The sequence below is a fragment of the Podarcis gaigeae genome (genome assembly GCF_964106915.1).
Source record: "Podarcis gaigeae genome assembly, chromosome: 4".
In the NCBI taxonomy this organism is placed as follows: domain Eukaryota; kingdom Metazoa; phylum Chordata; class Lepidosauria; order Squamata; family Lacertidae; genus Podarcis; species Podarcis gaigeae.
The window spans coordinates 42,969,273-42,986,571 of NC_139677.1; the positions used below are offsets into that span (position 1 = coordinate 42,969,273).

Consider the following 17,299-nt stretch of genomic DNA (forward strand, 5'->3'; position numbering starts at 1 on the left):
AAATAAAAGTTTTGTTTGCCCTTTAAAACAAAACAGAATACAATTATTGTTCAGCTACTACTATCGACCACAAGATGGCAATATGAAACTATTTAACCATATTGTAACTAATGAATCTCTGTTCAAGTTTGACAGGTACAACAAACACTCCACCCTGCACCAAAAAACACCCCAACCCTCACACAGAGAGAACAGTTCAGGTACATATCATGGAATAATACATAGCAACCCAAAATTAGGTTGTGTGTTTAAAGGTAAGGTGATATTGAAGAAACACACAAAATTTGTTAAACTTTTATACATTCAAAACAAAACATTTCCAAACATTTATTCTTTCATATGCAGAAATTCATAAAATGGACTGGCATATGTATCAGTTGTTCACTCCAAACAAAGGAGTTGATTTCAAAATAAAAATTACCTACCAAAACCTAATACATTCTGGTCTTGTTTGGACATAACTCTGCAGGATAGTTTAGTGCTAGAGGACTAGGCCTGAATAAGCCTTGGGCTCACATATTTCAGCCAACTCTGATTTGTCGGACTCATCCACCTTCAAACCATGGTTTATAATTCTAACTTGTTTGAATAAACCTATTAAAACTTAAGTATAGTTCCCAGTTTGGACATAACAATAGACCATAATTAGTTTAAATTAGTAATCAAACGTTTCCATTCTACTTTCAGCCATTACCAGGGGAAGACAAGGGATAAAAGAATGCATGGGACCAAATCTCTCTGTAGCGCTAAAATATGGTTTAGTCTTACCTCCGAACAAGGCCACTGACTACTTTGAATACATGGATGTTACAAAAAAAATTGCTATCTACTTAATCACTACGTAAAAAAAAAAAAGTCCTGATGAATCAGTCCGAAGACCCACCTGGTCCAGCAACCTATTCCCACAGCTGCCAGCCAAACATACAGAGTCTTTTTTTAAAACCCAAAGAAAGATAGGAATGCAAAAGCTCCATACTTCTCTCAAACCTGAAGACAGACACACTTTTATACCTCTTTTATACCTACAGTTCTAAACTCCCCCCTCCCCCCTTATCAGCTCTTGGTAATGAGGTGTTCCTGATAATTCACTGCAAGAGTGAGGAAAAAAGAAAAGTTTGGCGATAACACAAAGCGCAGTTCAGGATCTGGGTATAGGTATAATAAAGGCTCCCCCTTGTCACATGGGTCCATCAATCACAGGGATGGATTTTTTTTAAAAAAAATCCTTCCCTACGTCCCCTATGGTGATGCCTGCACAATCTCAGCACAGTCGTACCTTGGTTCTCGAACAGAATGCATTCTGGGAGTCCGTTTGACTCTGGGAACCATTCAAAAACCTAGATGTGGCTTCCGATTGGCTGCAGGAGCATCCTGCAGCCAATCAGAAGCTGCCGAAGCCGTGCCAGACGTTTGGCTTCTGAAAATCGTTCAAAAACCGGAACACTCACTTCCAATTTTTGATCGTTTGGGAGCCGAAACGTATGAGTTCCAGGGCATTTGGCAACCAAAGTACGACCGTATTCCAGTATATTGGTTGTGCGCTCATATTTATTTATCATCATCATCTGCAGTCCAAGGGCATCCAGTGTGGCTTAGTTTAAAAAAAAAAAACAACCTCATTAATCATTTAAAAACAACAGCATCAGCACATTTAAAAAACCTAAAACACCAGCATTTAAAACTGATCTAAAATTAACCTTAAAAGGCCAGGCAAATAAAAAAGTCTTAACCTGACTCCAAGAAGACATTAACGTTTGTGCTATGCAGGCCTCCCTGGGGGGAGCATTCCACAACTTAATCATTGCAAAAATTGCACTGGCTGCCAATTAGCTACAGAGGTAAGTTCAAGGTGCTGGTTTGGGTGTATAATAAAGCCCTATACAGATTGGGACCAGGAAACTTGAAATATTCATCTCACGCCTTAAATATCCAGCCAATCAATGTGTTCTATACATGAGGGCTTCCTGCAGATGCCATCTTTTCAGGAAGTCTGTACTGCACAACATAAGGTGACACCTGCCCATTGGAATTTCTCCCTTTAAATATTAGACAGATACCACCTCTGTTGTCTTTTCAGCACCTTCTGACGACCTTCCTCTTTCCGTTTTGGAATTGTTTTTAAGATGCTTTCATTGTTTTATCACTTGTTGTTTGAGACCCTAGGCTGCTTTGGGAGGGTGGGATATAAATTTACTAAATTAATAACATATATAATAAATAAATAATGCAATACAAATTAATTAAGGGACAAAAACTTTTGTTCAGATCTGTTATACTAGCAAGGAACATGACATTTTCGACAGAAAGAGCCTAACCTCTCTCTAATATTTTCCCTCCAACATGGCTGTGAGGAACAGACTACTCCTTTTAAAAATTAACTGCAGTTTAAGGTGTCATTTCAAACCAAAACTGTAGCTGATTTAGCCATGATTAATGAAGACAAGCAAGCTTTATAAACTATGGTTAGAAGTTGGCTTGTTTCCATTAAGCATAGTTAAGATGAACCATGGTTTGTCTGTTCATATGACACGGCAAACTGCAGCTTGCTGTGCCACATGTTGTTCAACTTGTGGTTAAAACTGAACAGGAACAGGACAGAATCAAAGTTTCTCACTTTCCTGTATTAGTTTGGACAGAAATTAGTCAAAACTAACTTGAGTGAAAAATCTGGTTTGAAGACTTAAACAAGACATCCATACACCTTTTTTTAGCATAAAGGTATTGACTATGCATGGATGAAGTAAACACTGCACAAGACCCATTTACATGTTCCACAAAGACAAGAGGGTGAGGTGCTTGAAATTACATTGTGCTCTTTCAGCAGAGTGATTTCTAGGCAGTAACTTCAGTATGAAAAATACAAACAAGGAAAAAGAAAAAGGTTAAATGATCAGAGCTCTTTCTTATGATAACGTGCAGATAGAAGTAGGTATGTGAATCAGCAGGTACGGTTTCTAGAGCTGCAGCATTCTTCCTGTGATTAGTCATTCTTCTGAATATATATATATATATATATATATATATATATATATATATATATTTCTAAATCCAGGCGAAGGGACAGGAAAACAGTACAGAGCACTTTCATTGTGGTGCAATTGCACAGCTGCTTGTACTAGATAAAAAAAAGGAATAATTTACCATAGACAGATGACAGTCATGATTCTCACTTTCGTTTCTCCCCTTTTGTCATATTCTGGGCAGAATCATTTTACAACTCTGCATGCAGCATCAAATGGGACACAAAGCAACCCACAATGCAGTTTAACATCCTTCAGACTAGCCTTACTCAATAAGTGGGTTCAGAGCTTTGGGGTTTCACTGTCTTCACTGTCCCTGGTGCTTCTTACTGATCCAGAGGTGTCATTACTTATTATTCTGGTGTCTCAGACCTTCATCCTCAATCTTACCCACTCAGTGGTACTATACGTGCTGCATCAGGGGAGCAGGTGGCGCTGTGGTCTAAACCACTGAGCCTCTTGGGCTTCCTGATTGGAAGGTCGACAGTTTGAATTCCCGCAACAAGCTCCCATTGCTCTGTCCCAGCTTCCGCCAACTTAGCAGCTCGAAAGCACACCAGTACAAGTAGATAAATAGGTACGGCTGCGGCAGGAAGGTAAACAGCATTTCTGTGCACTGTGGCACGCGTCATGGTCCTCCGTGTGCCAGTAGCGGTTTAGTCATGCTGACCATATGACCTGGAAAGCTGTCTGTGGACAAACAACGGCTCCCTCATCCTAAAGCAAGATGAGCGCCGTACCCCATAGCGGCCTTTGACTGGACTTAACCGTCCTTTACCTTTACCTTACCTGTTGCATCTCCTATTACCATCTGCCATGGATGCTTCAGTTGAGATTTCTACATTGCAGCAGGTTGGACTAGTTGATCCCAGGGGTCCCTTCTAACTCTACGATTCTATGATTCTATAACATTGTTATGAGTTTGGGGGAAGGGGAAGCCTGTAAGTGTTAAAATCTAATCAATGATTAAAATTCCTAGAATAGCCAGGCTAGCTTCTTGGTGATGGGTTGTTAAGGGAACAAAGAAAGAGGATCTGTACCAGACTGGAAGTTAGAAAGACAAAGTTGAGAATTGAGCGGTGTTAGCTAGAAGCTGGAAGAAAAGCTGCAGGCTGGGAAGCAAGAGATGTTTGATTTGTGTTCGAATCCAAGGCTGCAGCTAAGGGAGAAGCAAGGTGTTAATGCTGTGAACCCCTCCATTGTAGGCTCAGGTTGTATATATGTGTAAAGAAACCATATATCATAAAGACACCACAATCTCCGTTGTACCTCATTCCAAAGGAAATGTGAACCTGAGTAAGTGCCTGGAACCAGTGGAATCACACACCACTCGGAAATTTGGGGTGGCGTGCAACAATATGATACAATACCACCACATTCTGTGCACTAGTTTAAAGCTTCCATTTTTGATTTACAGCTGCAATTGCATCATGCACATTTAATTGTAAGCATAATATAAGGAAAGGCAATGGCAGGCTGTAAGGGCAGCACAGAATTCTGATAATCTCAGCATTGTTTCTTTTATCAAAGTATTTAGCTGCAGAAAGATATTTTTGGAAACAGGAAGTCTGGGTCTATAAATGGGTATAGGGCTCAGAGGGAGAGGTATGTCTGAACCTCACATGGTTACATGCCCTGCCTTCATAACTTCCTGGCACATTTCCCAAAATATACAGCCCTGATGCCTATCATTTATCCATACCTCTTCTCTTGTCATCATAGCAATCTCAACTGGAAAAAAAAGTACCTTTGTACTTTGTACAGTATCTCTGTTGATACTGCACAGGTGAACATAACTACAAAAATGTAGTAAACATCTGAAGAGATTTAATAGCAAGGCTGTATTGTGCAGAGACAGCATGTTTTATTTAGGTCCAATCCATTACATTATCCTGCACATGTACCTCCTTCCATTCTGTGTTTTCCAAAGCACCTGCATCCTTCTGAGCCTCCGCAGCACCTCTAGACTCTGAATATCACTTGCAAGGAGAGAATACACATTCCCTCCCCATTAGTGAGTCAGCTTGCAAAGTGAGTTGTTGAGCATCTGCCATACCCCTTACCCCATCTACAGCTGCCTTTCTTTCCAATACACAACAGCACACGAAAACACAGTGAGATAGTACTGAGATAATTCAGCGCCAAACAATTTAAGACCGTTCCCTCCAAGACATCCCCATAAACAGAAAAAAGGGCACAATATTACTTACCACATGGCAAAGAGTTGCTGTACAGCGCTGTCTTATTATAGACCCATTGATCCTTCCTCCAGCGGACAGTGGCGCCATCTTGGCAATTTTGAGTACGGAATACTTCTCCTTTAGGCCACATTCTGAACAAATACAGTTCACCAACCATTCCATTTGAAGAATTTGAGGGTGTGCCAGGCTTCTGTGAGCAACCAAGTAAAAGGTGCCCACCTGCAGCAAGTGGCCGAGTTATATTTATTTTTTCATTTATTTTTTGTGTACCATTTATATATATATTCACTTGCTGCGGTTCACTTCGCCATCCTGTGCATACCTGGTACCAGGTGTCCTCATCCAGTTTCTCTTCCCAGGTTATATTTTCACCAAATAGCCAAACAGTCAATTTGCCTTGTCCTCCTGTAAGCCCAATTTCATAACAATCTGACGCTGGCAGATCACAGTCTGGTTCTTTTTTGTAGACGAATGCCGTCCAATCGTTTTTGGGGTCATATAGTTTAAGATGAATGCAGAATGTGAAGTTCATAAGAGCAGGCACAGACGTTGCAGGTGACAAAGTCCATACTTCTTCACATGAGGTATTGAACACAGCTCTGTAATTTCCTAAGAAATTATTCTCAGCTGCAAGAAAAAAACAAACTTTTAAAATCAATTTGTACAAAAATGATTAGTTTCTGCAGCACTTTTATGACTTCCTGTATCTGACTTTCTGAAATCTTATGACAAAGTAGCACTATGTTTCAAATTCACAGATTTCCTCATATCATCTGGGCATTCCTAGCATACACATCACCTTCTGATTTCTTATGCTATCTGGCTGACATGGGAGCATAGCCCCATCCCTTTCCATACAGATAGGCAGTGCTTTTTTCTGGGGGGACACAGGGGTACTCATACCCCTAAACATTTTGTGAATCTAAGTTTGGCCTCATTGAGAGGCAGTATTTCAACATGAGTAGGAAAATGAGAGTACCCCTAAACATTTTTAATAGAAAAAAGCATTGCAGATACCACATGGATAGAACCTCAGCTTCAGTTCCTTTGCACATCATCATTAACCCTTAGAAAATTACATTCACACTGGCATGGGAAGGAGTTACTGTGTAGACTTCTCCCAGGGAATTTGGGCTCTCTCATGTACAAAGCCCAGGACATCCTAGAGGCAAACTTATACCCTGGCACTAACCCCTATCTGCATTCCCAATATGCATATATTTTTAATAATTTGAAATATGCTAAATAGTGATCTACTGAAGCAAAGAAATGGATTAGACAGATTAACTGTCATGTTTTCAAGCATGATTAAGTGCATGTAAATTACATCCAAGTGCAACACTCATGGCTGAAGCATAATTAGAACCATTTTGTGACTGAGTTACACTGCTTATATAAGAACACAATTCAAATGTGTTCCATGTATTTAAGAGACTAGACAGACATTACTTTGTGTATCTGGAATGAGAACTAGGAAGCCTCAGTCATAGCCTGTCCTCTTCACTTCACCCCATTTCTGCCAGACAGAAAGCAACATATGACCCACTTGGCAAAATGTTGGAGTTATCTGTTATCATATTTCCCTGATCTATCTGCCTCTGCAGTTATGGATACAAATATACCTGGTATTTAGGATAGATCAGGCACAGTGTTCTAGCCAACGAGAAAAGAATAGCTTCACGTTGTATATTGAAACCATAAGTAGTTTAATTAAACTGAATTTAAACATCTAAAATAATTTTTGTTCAGTTCCTTTATTATTGGTGCAAATGAAGTTCACTTCATAATCTTGGGCAAGCCACGATCCTGATTTATCTTACTTCATAGGGTCATGGTATGACACACAGCATACTTTGAAAAGTGCTATAGAAATGTTTGGATTGAATTATTACATACAGTGGTACCTCAGGTTACATACGCTTCAGGTTACATACGCTTCAGGTTACAGAATCCGCTAACCCAAAAATAGTGCTTCAGGTTAAGAACTTTGCTTCAGGATGAGAACAGAAATTGTGCTCTGGCGGCGCGGTGGCAGCGGGAGGCCCCATTAGCTAAAGTGGTGCTTCAGGTTAAGAACAGTTTCAGGTTAAGTACGGACCTCCGGAACGAATTAAGTACTTAACCTGAGGTACCACTGTATATCCATTTCACTGGTTGACTTCTGTCAAGATACAATTCATTCAAGACTATTGTAAAAGAAAATATAACTGACATTTTTTCCAGGGAAAAATAATGGAAAATAAAATCTTACCTTTGCCAGAAGAAGCCAGAAACAAATGCAGGAAAAAGAGAGAGAGAGAAACCTTACATTTTAATAAGATTTCATTAAATCCTGTAGCGCAGTTACGATATACTCCATGGGCAATCATCCTAGAATGCAGAAGAAAACATCTGAAAACAACTAAATACTTGGTGCTAAATACTTAGTAGCTAACTAAGTCATACTCAGGGTAGGACCACTGAACTTACATATGCTCTGAGTATATGCTCTCTAGTCATGTATAGCTCTAAATATTATCCTACATGAGAAAGATTTGCCTCCTTCACTTATGTCTGTGTTTCTCAAACTTTGTTTTGGGGTTCCCAGGAATTTCTTCAAAGCATCTCTGTAACAATGGGCCTGCTTCCTTGATGAATAGGCTGTCGTTATTTTCACTTGCAACATTATAGCTCATGGTCTCAGTTCATAGAGGGCACCAGTGAAGCACAACAGGTCTGTCTTAATCAGTACCAACCCAAGACACCCAAGACTGAGGCAGAGAAGCAACCACTAAAGGGGCATGGTAACAGTACTCAAAGCTGGCCAACTTATTTTGGCACCTGGTGCAAAAAACTCTCCCCTGTGCCTATTCCCTTCCCTGGCAGCAAAATATAATAATACAGTAAATACCTAATAATTTCCTGCCCAAGATCAGCTACCTGAGTTTGCCAACCCACTCTAACTAATGGTAATGTCCACAATTTCTGCAGTGTGCTGGGTTTCCATGATGGAACATGGGGGTTCTCAACAGCTGTGGAAAGAGTTTCCCAAGATAAAAGTATGAAAACAAAGTATTTGTCTAGAAGACTGTTAAACTAACTACATCACAACTGAAAATAGCAGAACACAATAATAAATTGTGTATTCACAGGTAATGAAATGTAGTCAGATTACCAAGAAGCAGTATTCTTTCTCCTACAACTATTTTATTTAGATGACTGTAAAAGAACTTGCACACAGTTTGTCTTAAAAATTATTGGAAGTCTGTTGTAGATGGCAAGGATGGAAAATGGGGATCAGTTTTATTCACCAGACTAGGAGACAGGAATGTCAAGAAAATGCCTCATCCGTTTGATAAGAAATTGATATTTTTTGCACCCATTAGGTTTTAATTTTAGCTCACTGTTAATGCTATATAAGCAATGCTAATTTGTGCACTATGAATTTTTCTTCCTATGAGATTGCAGTTATAGCACAGACTGATTTACAGTATATTATATTTAAAGGTAGGTCATATTTCCACTTAAAAACCACATATTTCTGATACAAAATCACTTTATAGCACAGAGCATTCCAGAGCTTCCTGGAAATCAAAACCAGTTAAGTAAATCCTTTGCATAAGCTGTAGAGCCCAGAATTCTTGCTCTCTAGGCTACTATCTAAAAACCATAGATAACACAAAGCTTAATAATTTATTATGATTTGTTAATATTAATAATAATATTAATAATAAAGGGTAACATACACTAGACTAACATTAGCTTGTGTCCTTGCAAATGTTGTTGGACTCCAGTTCCCATCAGCCTGAGCTGGCAGGGCAAATGGTCAAGGATAATGGGAGTTGTAGTCTAACAACCTTTGGAGGTCCACCAGTCTTGATCTAGCCAAGTATGTCAGTTCTGACCAGCAGCAGTTCTCTATGGTTTGAGGCAGAGGTCTTTCACATAAAATGCCAGGGATTGTACTTCTCACATACAAAACAACCTGCCCCCTAAGCAATAGTCCCTTCCTTAAGTTTAATGTAGGATAGTACTCTTAATAGATCATTTAATAAGAAAATATTGAACCTGCAAAAACTCATAAAAGCATCCAAGATCATTGGAGAGCATCCATGATGAATGTTAACAAATAAATACCAGCAAAGCCCTCCCCAATAACATCCAAGACGAACAAATAGTCTGATGACAGGCAGCTTCCAACATTGCTGTGTCTAAGTTATCCTACCAATAATGAAATCTCAGGTCATGTTCTTCGTTGTTTAAGTTGGGTACATACAACATTTCATTCTAGAGTCAATGGACACTGAGTACTTGTTTTTTCTAGGTAGTCCACAAACAATCTAGATTTATTGAATAGTTTATTGCCCCTGAAAAGCACTTTTTGAGAACCAGGTTTCATCTGAAAACAAAAGCTCATTGCCGATTGATTCTGCATTACACCACAGTGTGTCCGTTTGAAAACAAATGAAAACAGATGTAGGCTGTTGGGGGTGAGGATTATACACCTGCCAAATGACATTGTGGTTGGATGCATACCAAGATCACAATCATCGCTATATTCTAAATACCCCTGGGGCACATTAAGGGAGGAAAAGGTGTGGATGACTGAACCAAGAAGAGAGTTTTCAAACATGTATCAAGTAACCACACCAACCCTGGTGGATGACAGGATCTAGAATCAATCTAGATTGAAAGTAGGTTGAGGATGATCATGAACAATTACAGAAGGAGGAAAACTATATTTTTATGCTACAAATGGATTAGGAGGTATGTAGACCAAGTAACCATTGTGGAATGTGAAAATTTGTGATTCTGCACACTTATAATAACCCAAAAACAAGAGCATTGAAAGCTTACTTCCATATGCCTTTTCTGTCTTGCTTGGGAGTCACATGAGTGACAGATGGGACTTGTCAACCTAGGAAGGTAGCCCATCTGGGAGAAGGAAAACTCAATTCCTAAACCTCTGCTGCCTTCCAGATACTCATTCAAGAGAAAGACTTCAGGAGTAAACCAAGGAAACATCTGTACACACTTGCCTTGCAGGTCATCTTTGGGAGAAGAAAAGGCTAAAAAGTAAACCCTACACAGGTCCCAAATGGAGTCCTTAAAATTGTTATATGTCTCCTTCCAGCAACTCCTGCAGCCAAGCTGGTGCCAAATGTATTGCTCTGCTTTCCTTTAGTCCACATCAGCAAGGCAGAGAGAAGGGTCTTATCGTGAAAACAGCAGCATGATGTCATTGATTGTCTTCCTTCTTCAGAGCAACTAAAGAAAGGTCAAGCCCTAAGGTTGAGAGATGGCAACTTCACAAAGTCTGAATATTTGTACTTGGTTTAATTGTGTAACAGAAAGTTTTAATGTATGCAAGGTGCTCATAGTTCTATCGTTTTGGTTATTTAGCTAGTTTGCTTTTTTAAAATTAATTTATGTTTAAGAATTTAAGAAGAACCCAACTGGATCCTATCAAGGTCCACCAATTCCAAAATTCCATTTCCAAGAGTACTGGCCAGCTGATGCCAAGTGGGAAACCCATAAGCAGAACTAACCAGGTCTGGGGAACCTTCAGCCCTCCAGATGTTACTGAACTACAACTCCTATCAGCCCCAGCAAGCATGGCCAAAGACAAAAAAAAAAAAAAAAAGACAGGAGTTGCAGTTCAGCAACAACTAGTGGCCCAAAGATTTTCTATACCTGCTATATGGCAATAGCCTCCCTATGTTGTTGGTACCAAAAGCATCAGGAATTCAGGCAATTCTTGTAATTTTAATGTCAAGTCTGAGTGAAAATGCAATATGATAGAGTTATATGATTTTAAACAAAGCAGAATCTTTTGATAGCAATTAATTAAAAATAATTCCAGCACAATCTGCAAATGTTCTGTTGTAGAAAGGTTCTCTTTATATCTCTTGAGTATTTTGACAACATTGATAACATTAATTTTCTTCCATGAATAAGATAGCAGTATTAGCACAGTGATGTCTGTTTACCCACACTGTCTTGTAGCAGTCGTTCTCTGTTCAAATCTAAGTCAATACATGGACAAAAACCACAAGGACTCATCCAACAATTAGTACTGCATTACATGGCTCCCTGCCTGTTCCTCCCATTACTTGCTGTGGTTATTAGAATGTTAATCTGCTTGTGTGTGTCCAGATTGGCATACAAAAATAGTAAAAATATTTTTTTAAAAAGAAGCTTGGCACAAGAAAGTATATGTAATGGGGAAGGTATAAACACTGGAAAGTTTTGTGTCACTGTGAAAACTAGCAACTGGTTTAATAGAAGCAACTTCTTTATAAAATATCCTTTTTTTCTGTAGGTTTTTCCAGGAGGCACTAAGGAAGCAAGCCACATCACACTGAAGTCAAGAGAGCTGTTCCCATGCACTAATGAAGTGGCTTTCTTGAAGTCCTTTACTGGCTTACTGGCAATATATCAAATATATCTGTAGCAAATGGAAGACACAATATGGTGTTCCTTTTTTGAAGTTTCATGGTATTGCACATAAACTTTCTGGCTCCTTAAAAAATAATAATAATAAAGAGAGTGTTAAGATTCCATCATGTAAAATTTGCTGGTGGAGGTAGGTGACTCTAAAGAGGGATCACTGAAAGGATTTTTGTTTATTTGCTGTTGTTTTTTATGGGAGTTTTGCTGTATCTGGAACATTGGTAAGTGCATTCTAAATCTCCCTGTCTACTAAATCCTGCACTTTACAAGCGGCTATGAAACACCTTCATCTAGTTAGTTGATGCTACAGGGATCGTTAAAATAAACTTTGGCTTAACTAAGCACAGTATCAAAAAGCATAGAGGAGGAGCAAAGCAGCTGAAATTTACTCACCAGGAACCCACACAGTCTCTGTAAACCATAGTTTGGCTTACCATGTCATGCGAACCAAGTCCCTGTGTTGTGCCTCAAATGTGCTTTAAAGCTATAGTTGTGTGCAGCCGCATTTAGCATCTTACCTCTTTACCCTAGGATGGGTAATTTAAGATGAAGGAGCCAGTGAGCAGCCATTCACCACACAAGCAGGCACCTTGCACATGGAAGCAGTGCAGGCAGTACACTAGCTTTCTTGTTTTTACTTGTATTCAAAATGAATTCGAAATTTAAGAGGAAGATGTGTTGTCAGAGAGGTAGAGGGGAGTTTGACATATGGTTCACATGCCATGGGTAGTGAAATCTTAGCTTAAATCAGTACTCTGTAGCTCTTACAGTAGTAAGGAGAAAGCTTAACCACGAATCCCAGTTCAGACACTTTGCCAAGCCATCACAACAGCGAAAGAGACCAAAGGGGAGCAAAGCTGCTGCAAGCTCCTCTCTAGGAGTTTGCACATTTGTGTTGTGTTGCCCCAGTAAGCCATATTTTGGCTTGCTGTTTCATGCAAACCAGCCCATGCAGAGAAGTACGATTGGAGGAAGGTGTTGGGAACAAACACCAAAAACAGGGATGGAAATCCCAGTGCAATCAGATACAGCAATTACAATGCTTTGCTCTGTAGGTACAACATATATGCTTGGTATCTAGAAAGCAGGTTGCTGTGAACTGCAGTCCCAAATATGTATATGCAGAAATCCCACTGAAATCAATGCAACAAGCCTCACTCATATATTGCTTAAAAGAGTTGGAAGCCCTTATCCATGGTAATAGTGATTTGTGACTATGACTGCCATCCTATTCTAGTTTTAATTCTTATTAAACTTCTGCAGAATCTAACTGTGGTAAGAATATTCCCCACAATGAAATCACCGGCTTCCCATCCAGATAAAAATACCAGGTCATGAGATATACAGATACATTGAGAAACCAGGTAGACACAGCTAAGACAAAACAATTCCTCCAAGTTAAGCCATCTTGCCTGCGTCTTGCTGCTGATGCAAGCCAGGGCAGACCCTAACCTACAGTCAAGTTATGTAAAATCTCCTTTCTGCTTGCTCCTTTTCTCTCAAAAAGTCTGTGCTCTACCCTTATCTGTTTTGACCTGTCTACTATCCATGTCTCCAGTGTCTTCCTTAAATACAGTTGATCACTCTTTCTTGCTTAATGCTCTATGTTTCTGTGATTTTGTCCTCAGCTTGTCCCACCATATCTGCATAAACAGTCTTCCAGTGTTTCCACAAGGGGAAGCTTCCCTTCTCTTTCTGTCTCCTCACTGGGGTTCCTCGTGGAACTGCTTTTGCACCTTTATGCAGATGACACTTAGCTCCACTATAGAACTTTCTCCCTCCTCCAGGTTTAATCCTTGGCATCTCCAGGTAGGGCTGAAAGAGACACCTGTCTAAAACCACAGCGAGTCAGGGTAGACATTACTGAGCAAGTTAAACCAATGCTCTGACTCAGTATATGGCAGTTTTTAAATGTCCCCGTGTATGATATTTCCACTTTTATGTTTCATCCTTGTCTTAAGACTTGCTTATCTTTCCTCCATAGCCCTTCTTTCCGTTTCACACTCCATGATGTCACCATCCTTGCAGGGACAAAGCTTTGATACCTCTGCCTTTTCTTCACTTCCTATATCCAGTTACAGGTAGTTAGCCATGTTGGTCTGCCGTAGTCAAAACAAAAGGGTCACCAGACCCTTATATATAGTGTGAGGGTGGGGAGGGGTATTACTCAGAAGGGTGGTGGGAATGGGTGATTGGCTGATAGGTGTGGTAAACCTCTAACGACTGCAAAAGGAAAAAGCAAGGGGTGAGATGGCTAAAAATTACCATTACTTCTGAGTACCAGTAATACCCCTTCTCACTATATATAAGGGTCTGGCGTCTTCTGTTTCAATGTATCTGAAGAAGTGTGCGTGCACACAAAAGCTCATACTAACAGCAAACTTAGTTGGTCTTTAAGGTGCTACTGGAAGGAATTTTATTTTATTTTGTTCCTATATCCAGTCAGCCAGCAAAGCCTGATGCTTCTCTCTTTACAACACTGAGAAAAAGCAGGTCTTCCTATTGGCAAAAACTGAGGTTCATGCTCTCACCTTAGCTACTACTATAACCTTTGCTCTCTGGTCTTTGGTTGCCATTGCAAAACATCTTTGGTTGCCATTGCAAAACATCCTTCACTTCTATCCAGAACTCTATCACCAAAATCAAACTCAGCTTGACTGTGTGATAATTAGACGCTTCATCCTAACTTTCAAACTCCCCCATGCTACTTCTTTTTCTATTCTCATACTGCAGTGCATTAGTGCAGTGGTGGCTGGTGATCATTGGGACTGGAAGGGTGGAAGGCAGGGAGGCCAACAGTAGGTGGAACCAGAGCCAATGACAGGCACAGCCAACAAATTCTAATCTTGTCCCCATGCTCCTCCCTGTTGAGTTCTACAAGGGTAACACTAAAATTGATGAGGGAGCTGACATGCAGTGCTATACCCTGATGGCAGTGAGAAGGCAGACAGGTGGGGGCTGGGCTGAGGGCAGACTGAAATTAGTGGGCAGTGTCCCATTAGCCTTAACAGACTAGTCTCCATTGCATTCGTGATCATGACTTTCACTCCTCCAGCTCCATCGCCATCAACCATTCAAAGGCTTCCTGCTTCTTCAGACAACTCCACCTCTTCTCTCTTGCTGACTCTTATGCTTGGAATTGCCTCCTTGCAAGTTGCATGGTGCCACTCCTTCCATCAACTCTCTCTTCTCCCTGACACACTTTTTCCACTGAGTTTGGCAGAACCCTTTAGCTCACATACCCCAATGTAACTAAGCCTAAGTATAATAATAGGCATAATAGGCACTTATTTGCAGAAAATTTCTCGCCACTGAGTGTCAAGGCAGCTTTGCTAAAGAAATTAAGGGGAACTGCAGAGCTGACACAAGCTAGCCATGGAAAGTAACTACTACCCTCGTTACTACTTGTGAACTCAAAAATAAGTGCAGGGTATATAAGCAAACTTTATACAAGTTTAACCTGCTTCTCAAATAATAAGTCAAGGAGCCAGGGTTGTAACGATGGTGAAGAGGGGGAAACTGAAGAAAACTCCCTTAATTTGAAGCTCTGGGTATTTAAAAGCCTGTAACATTTTACTCTGCAAAAATATAAAGTATGCAAGCGGATTCTACCTAATTGCTCATTAAATAAACAATTTTCTTCCTTCTGGTGTTCTTGTCCATGAGCATGAAGGCACCAAGAAGACTCGCAAGCAATATTACTATTTTTTAATTAATTTTGTTAGTTGCTTTATCCAGCCCAGGGCAACCCAAAGCAACACACAACCAAGCGAACCAAACAATAGGACACTTGGCCTTTTTTGTTTTAAACATCAAAATATTCCACAAATATGAGCAAGAGAAATCTCACAATTCCTAAAACCTGCCATAATATTAGTAATATGATATATCAGGTCCATTTCTTTTTCCTGGTTTGCAGCACTGCCATATACTATCCCCACTCTTGCTTGTTCGATAAACTGCCACCACAAAGATCCAAAACTATGAGTATGCCCAATAGTGAAGTCTACACCTGCATCCAGTGACCCTGGTCCCAGATGTACAACAACAGAACTGAACACATGCCCAGCAAGCAAAAAAAATCTGCATTAGACAGGAGGAAAAAAATGGAAAGGGAGGATGATTTAAGGTAAGTGCACTGAGAGTAAATAATGAAACTCAAAACCACAGAAGAGACCATTTTAATACCAGTGTGAAACACACCTGCCATTAGAACAATGCAGTTTGTACAACAAGGCAGTGTGCAACATCTGACACAATCTGGTCAATTAGAGCATGGTGCTGAGCACTTTTTAATAAAAAATATTTAAGAGTGAAGAGTAACATTAATTCCTCCCCAAAATCATAAAAGGGTGAAATGTGAAAGGATGAAAGTCATGTCCCAGCCAAAGTTAATTTCAATATGTCACTGGTTTCAATGGAAAGTTAAGCATGTGCTTAAAAATACCTGATTTTGAAGTGTTCGCTGGGTGCATTTCACCCAGATTGATTCTGCTAGTAAATCATTTGGGTTTTTTTCTTTCATAAAGGATTGAATTTGTATTACATTTCATTAAACTGAGGAACTCTTTCACCTTATCCCCAAACATACTGAAAAACCTGTTCAGCCAGCCATACCTTCTATATTATTTGCAGCCTAATCTTCATTATTTTAAAACAAATGTATTGAGATTGGGCAATGTGCTGTCAGAAATGTAAAAGACAAGCATTATAGGCCCTTTTAAGTGCTGTTCATCAGACATCCCATAGAAATTACATTTAAACCGCTCTGGGTGTTGTAAAGAAAAACAGGGCATAACTTGACTTTTTAAAAAATAAAAAAAGCAAATATGAAATGCTCTTTACATGCACTTCCTTCTTTTTCTTGCTGCAATTTGGTATTACAAAGAATAAAAAATATGTGCCATGCAATGGTAAAAGTGCTGAAGGTTGCAATTCTACAGGAATAAATAAAGATGTCTTAGAATATTGGTCCATCCGGTTCAGTTATTTTCTACACAGGAAGTCATGAATGTGGTTCCTGTGGGCACACAAATCCTCCAAGCCCCTCGCTGTCCCCTTTGTCCGGAGGTGGTGAAGATGATATCATTTTCCTCTCCTGTCAAGTATATAGAGCTAAGGGAGGAAACTGGAAGAGTGGCACTGTTCCTCACTTATTTCAGCTCTTCTTTCAGACTGGGAAAGAGCACCACTCTTCCAGCTCTATGTGCTTTTCAAGGCTCACATTAACTCTACTGAACTTGACTTTCCCCCAAGACCCCTTTGAAAAGTATGGGTGTGTATACACACTCATTCTTTCTGTATGTCAAGGAAGGGGCTGATTCAGGGCAGGTGGGAAAGAAGCAACCAGCAGAGTACCCACAACACAACCTCAAAAATCTCAATTTGCCCACAGACTAAAAAGGTTAGCAACCCCTGGGCTACACTGACTGCAGTAGTTCTCCAAGGTTCGACACAATGCACCCATCCTGAACGACATGGAGATGACAAGGGTCAAAGCTGGGACCTTTGCCTACACACTGCCACTGAGTAACCTCCTGCTAAGCACAGGTATCTGCAAGCAAGACCCCTTGGATAAGGTGGGATTAACTCTTGAATAAACATACAAAGGATTGGTTCCGCTGATTTAAATTGGAGAGTTACGCT

The 17,299-nt window shown here is 39.9% G+C and overlaps 1 protein-coding gene across 9 annotated transcripts in view; it reads right to left on the reverse strand.

Annotated features, from left to right (window-relative positions):
• Nucleotides 1-17,299, reverse strand: part of ADGRG2 (adhesion G protein-coupled receptor G2) — a 42,877-nt gene that overhangs the window by 23,804 nt on the left and 1,774 nt on the right. For all 9 annotated transcript variants that reach the window (XM_083734184.1, XM_083734183.1, XM_083734185.1 and 6 more), the window contains exons 2-3: nt 7,473-7,591; nt 5,231-5,848 (exon numbers count right to left, since the gene is read on the reverse strand). In XM_083734184.1, coding sequence (XP_083590310.1) covers nt 5,231-5,848; nt 7,473-7,590 — 736 coding nt within the window. In that variant the 5' untranslated portion in view covers nt 7,591. The remainder of the gene's footprint in view (nt 1-5,230; nt 5,849-7,472; nt 7,592-17,299) is intronic.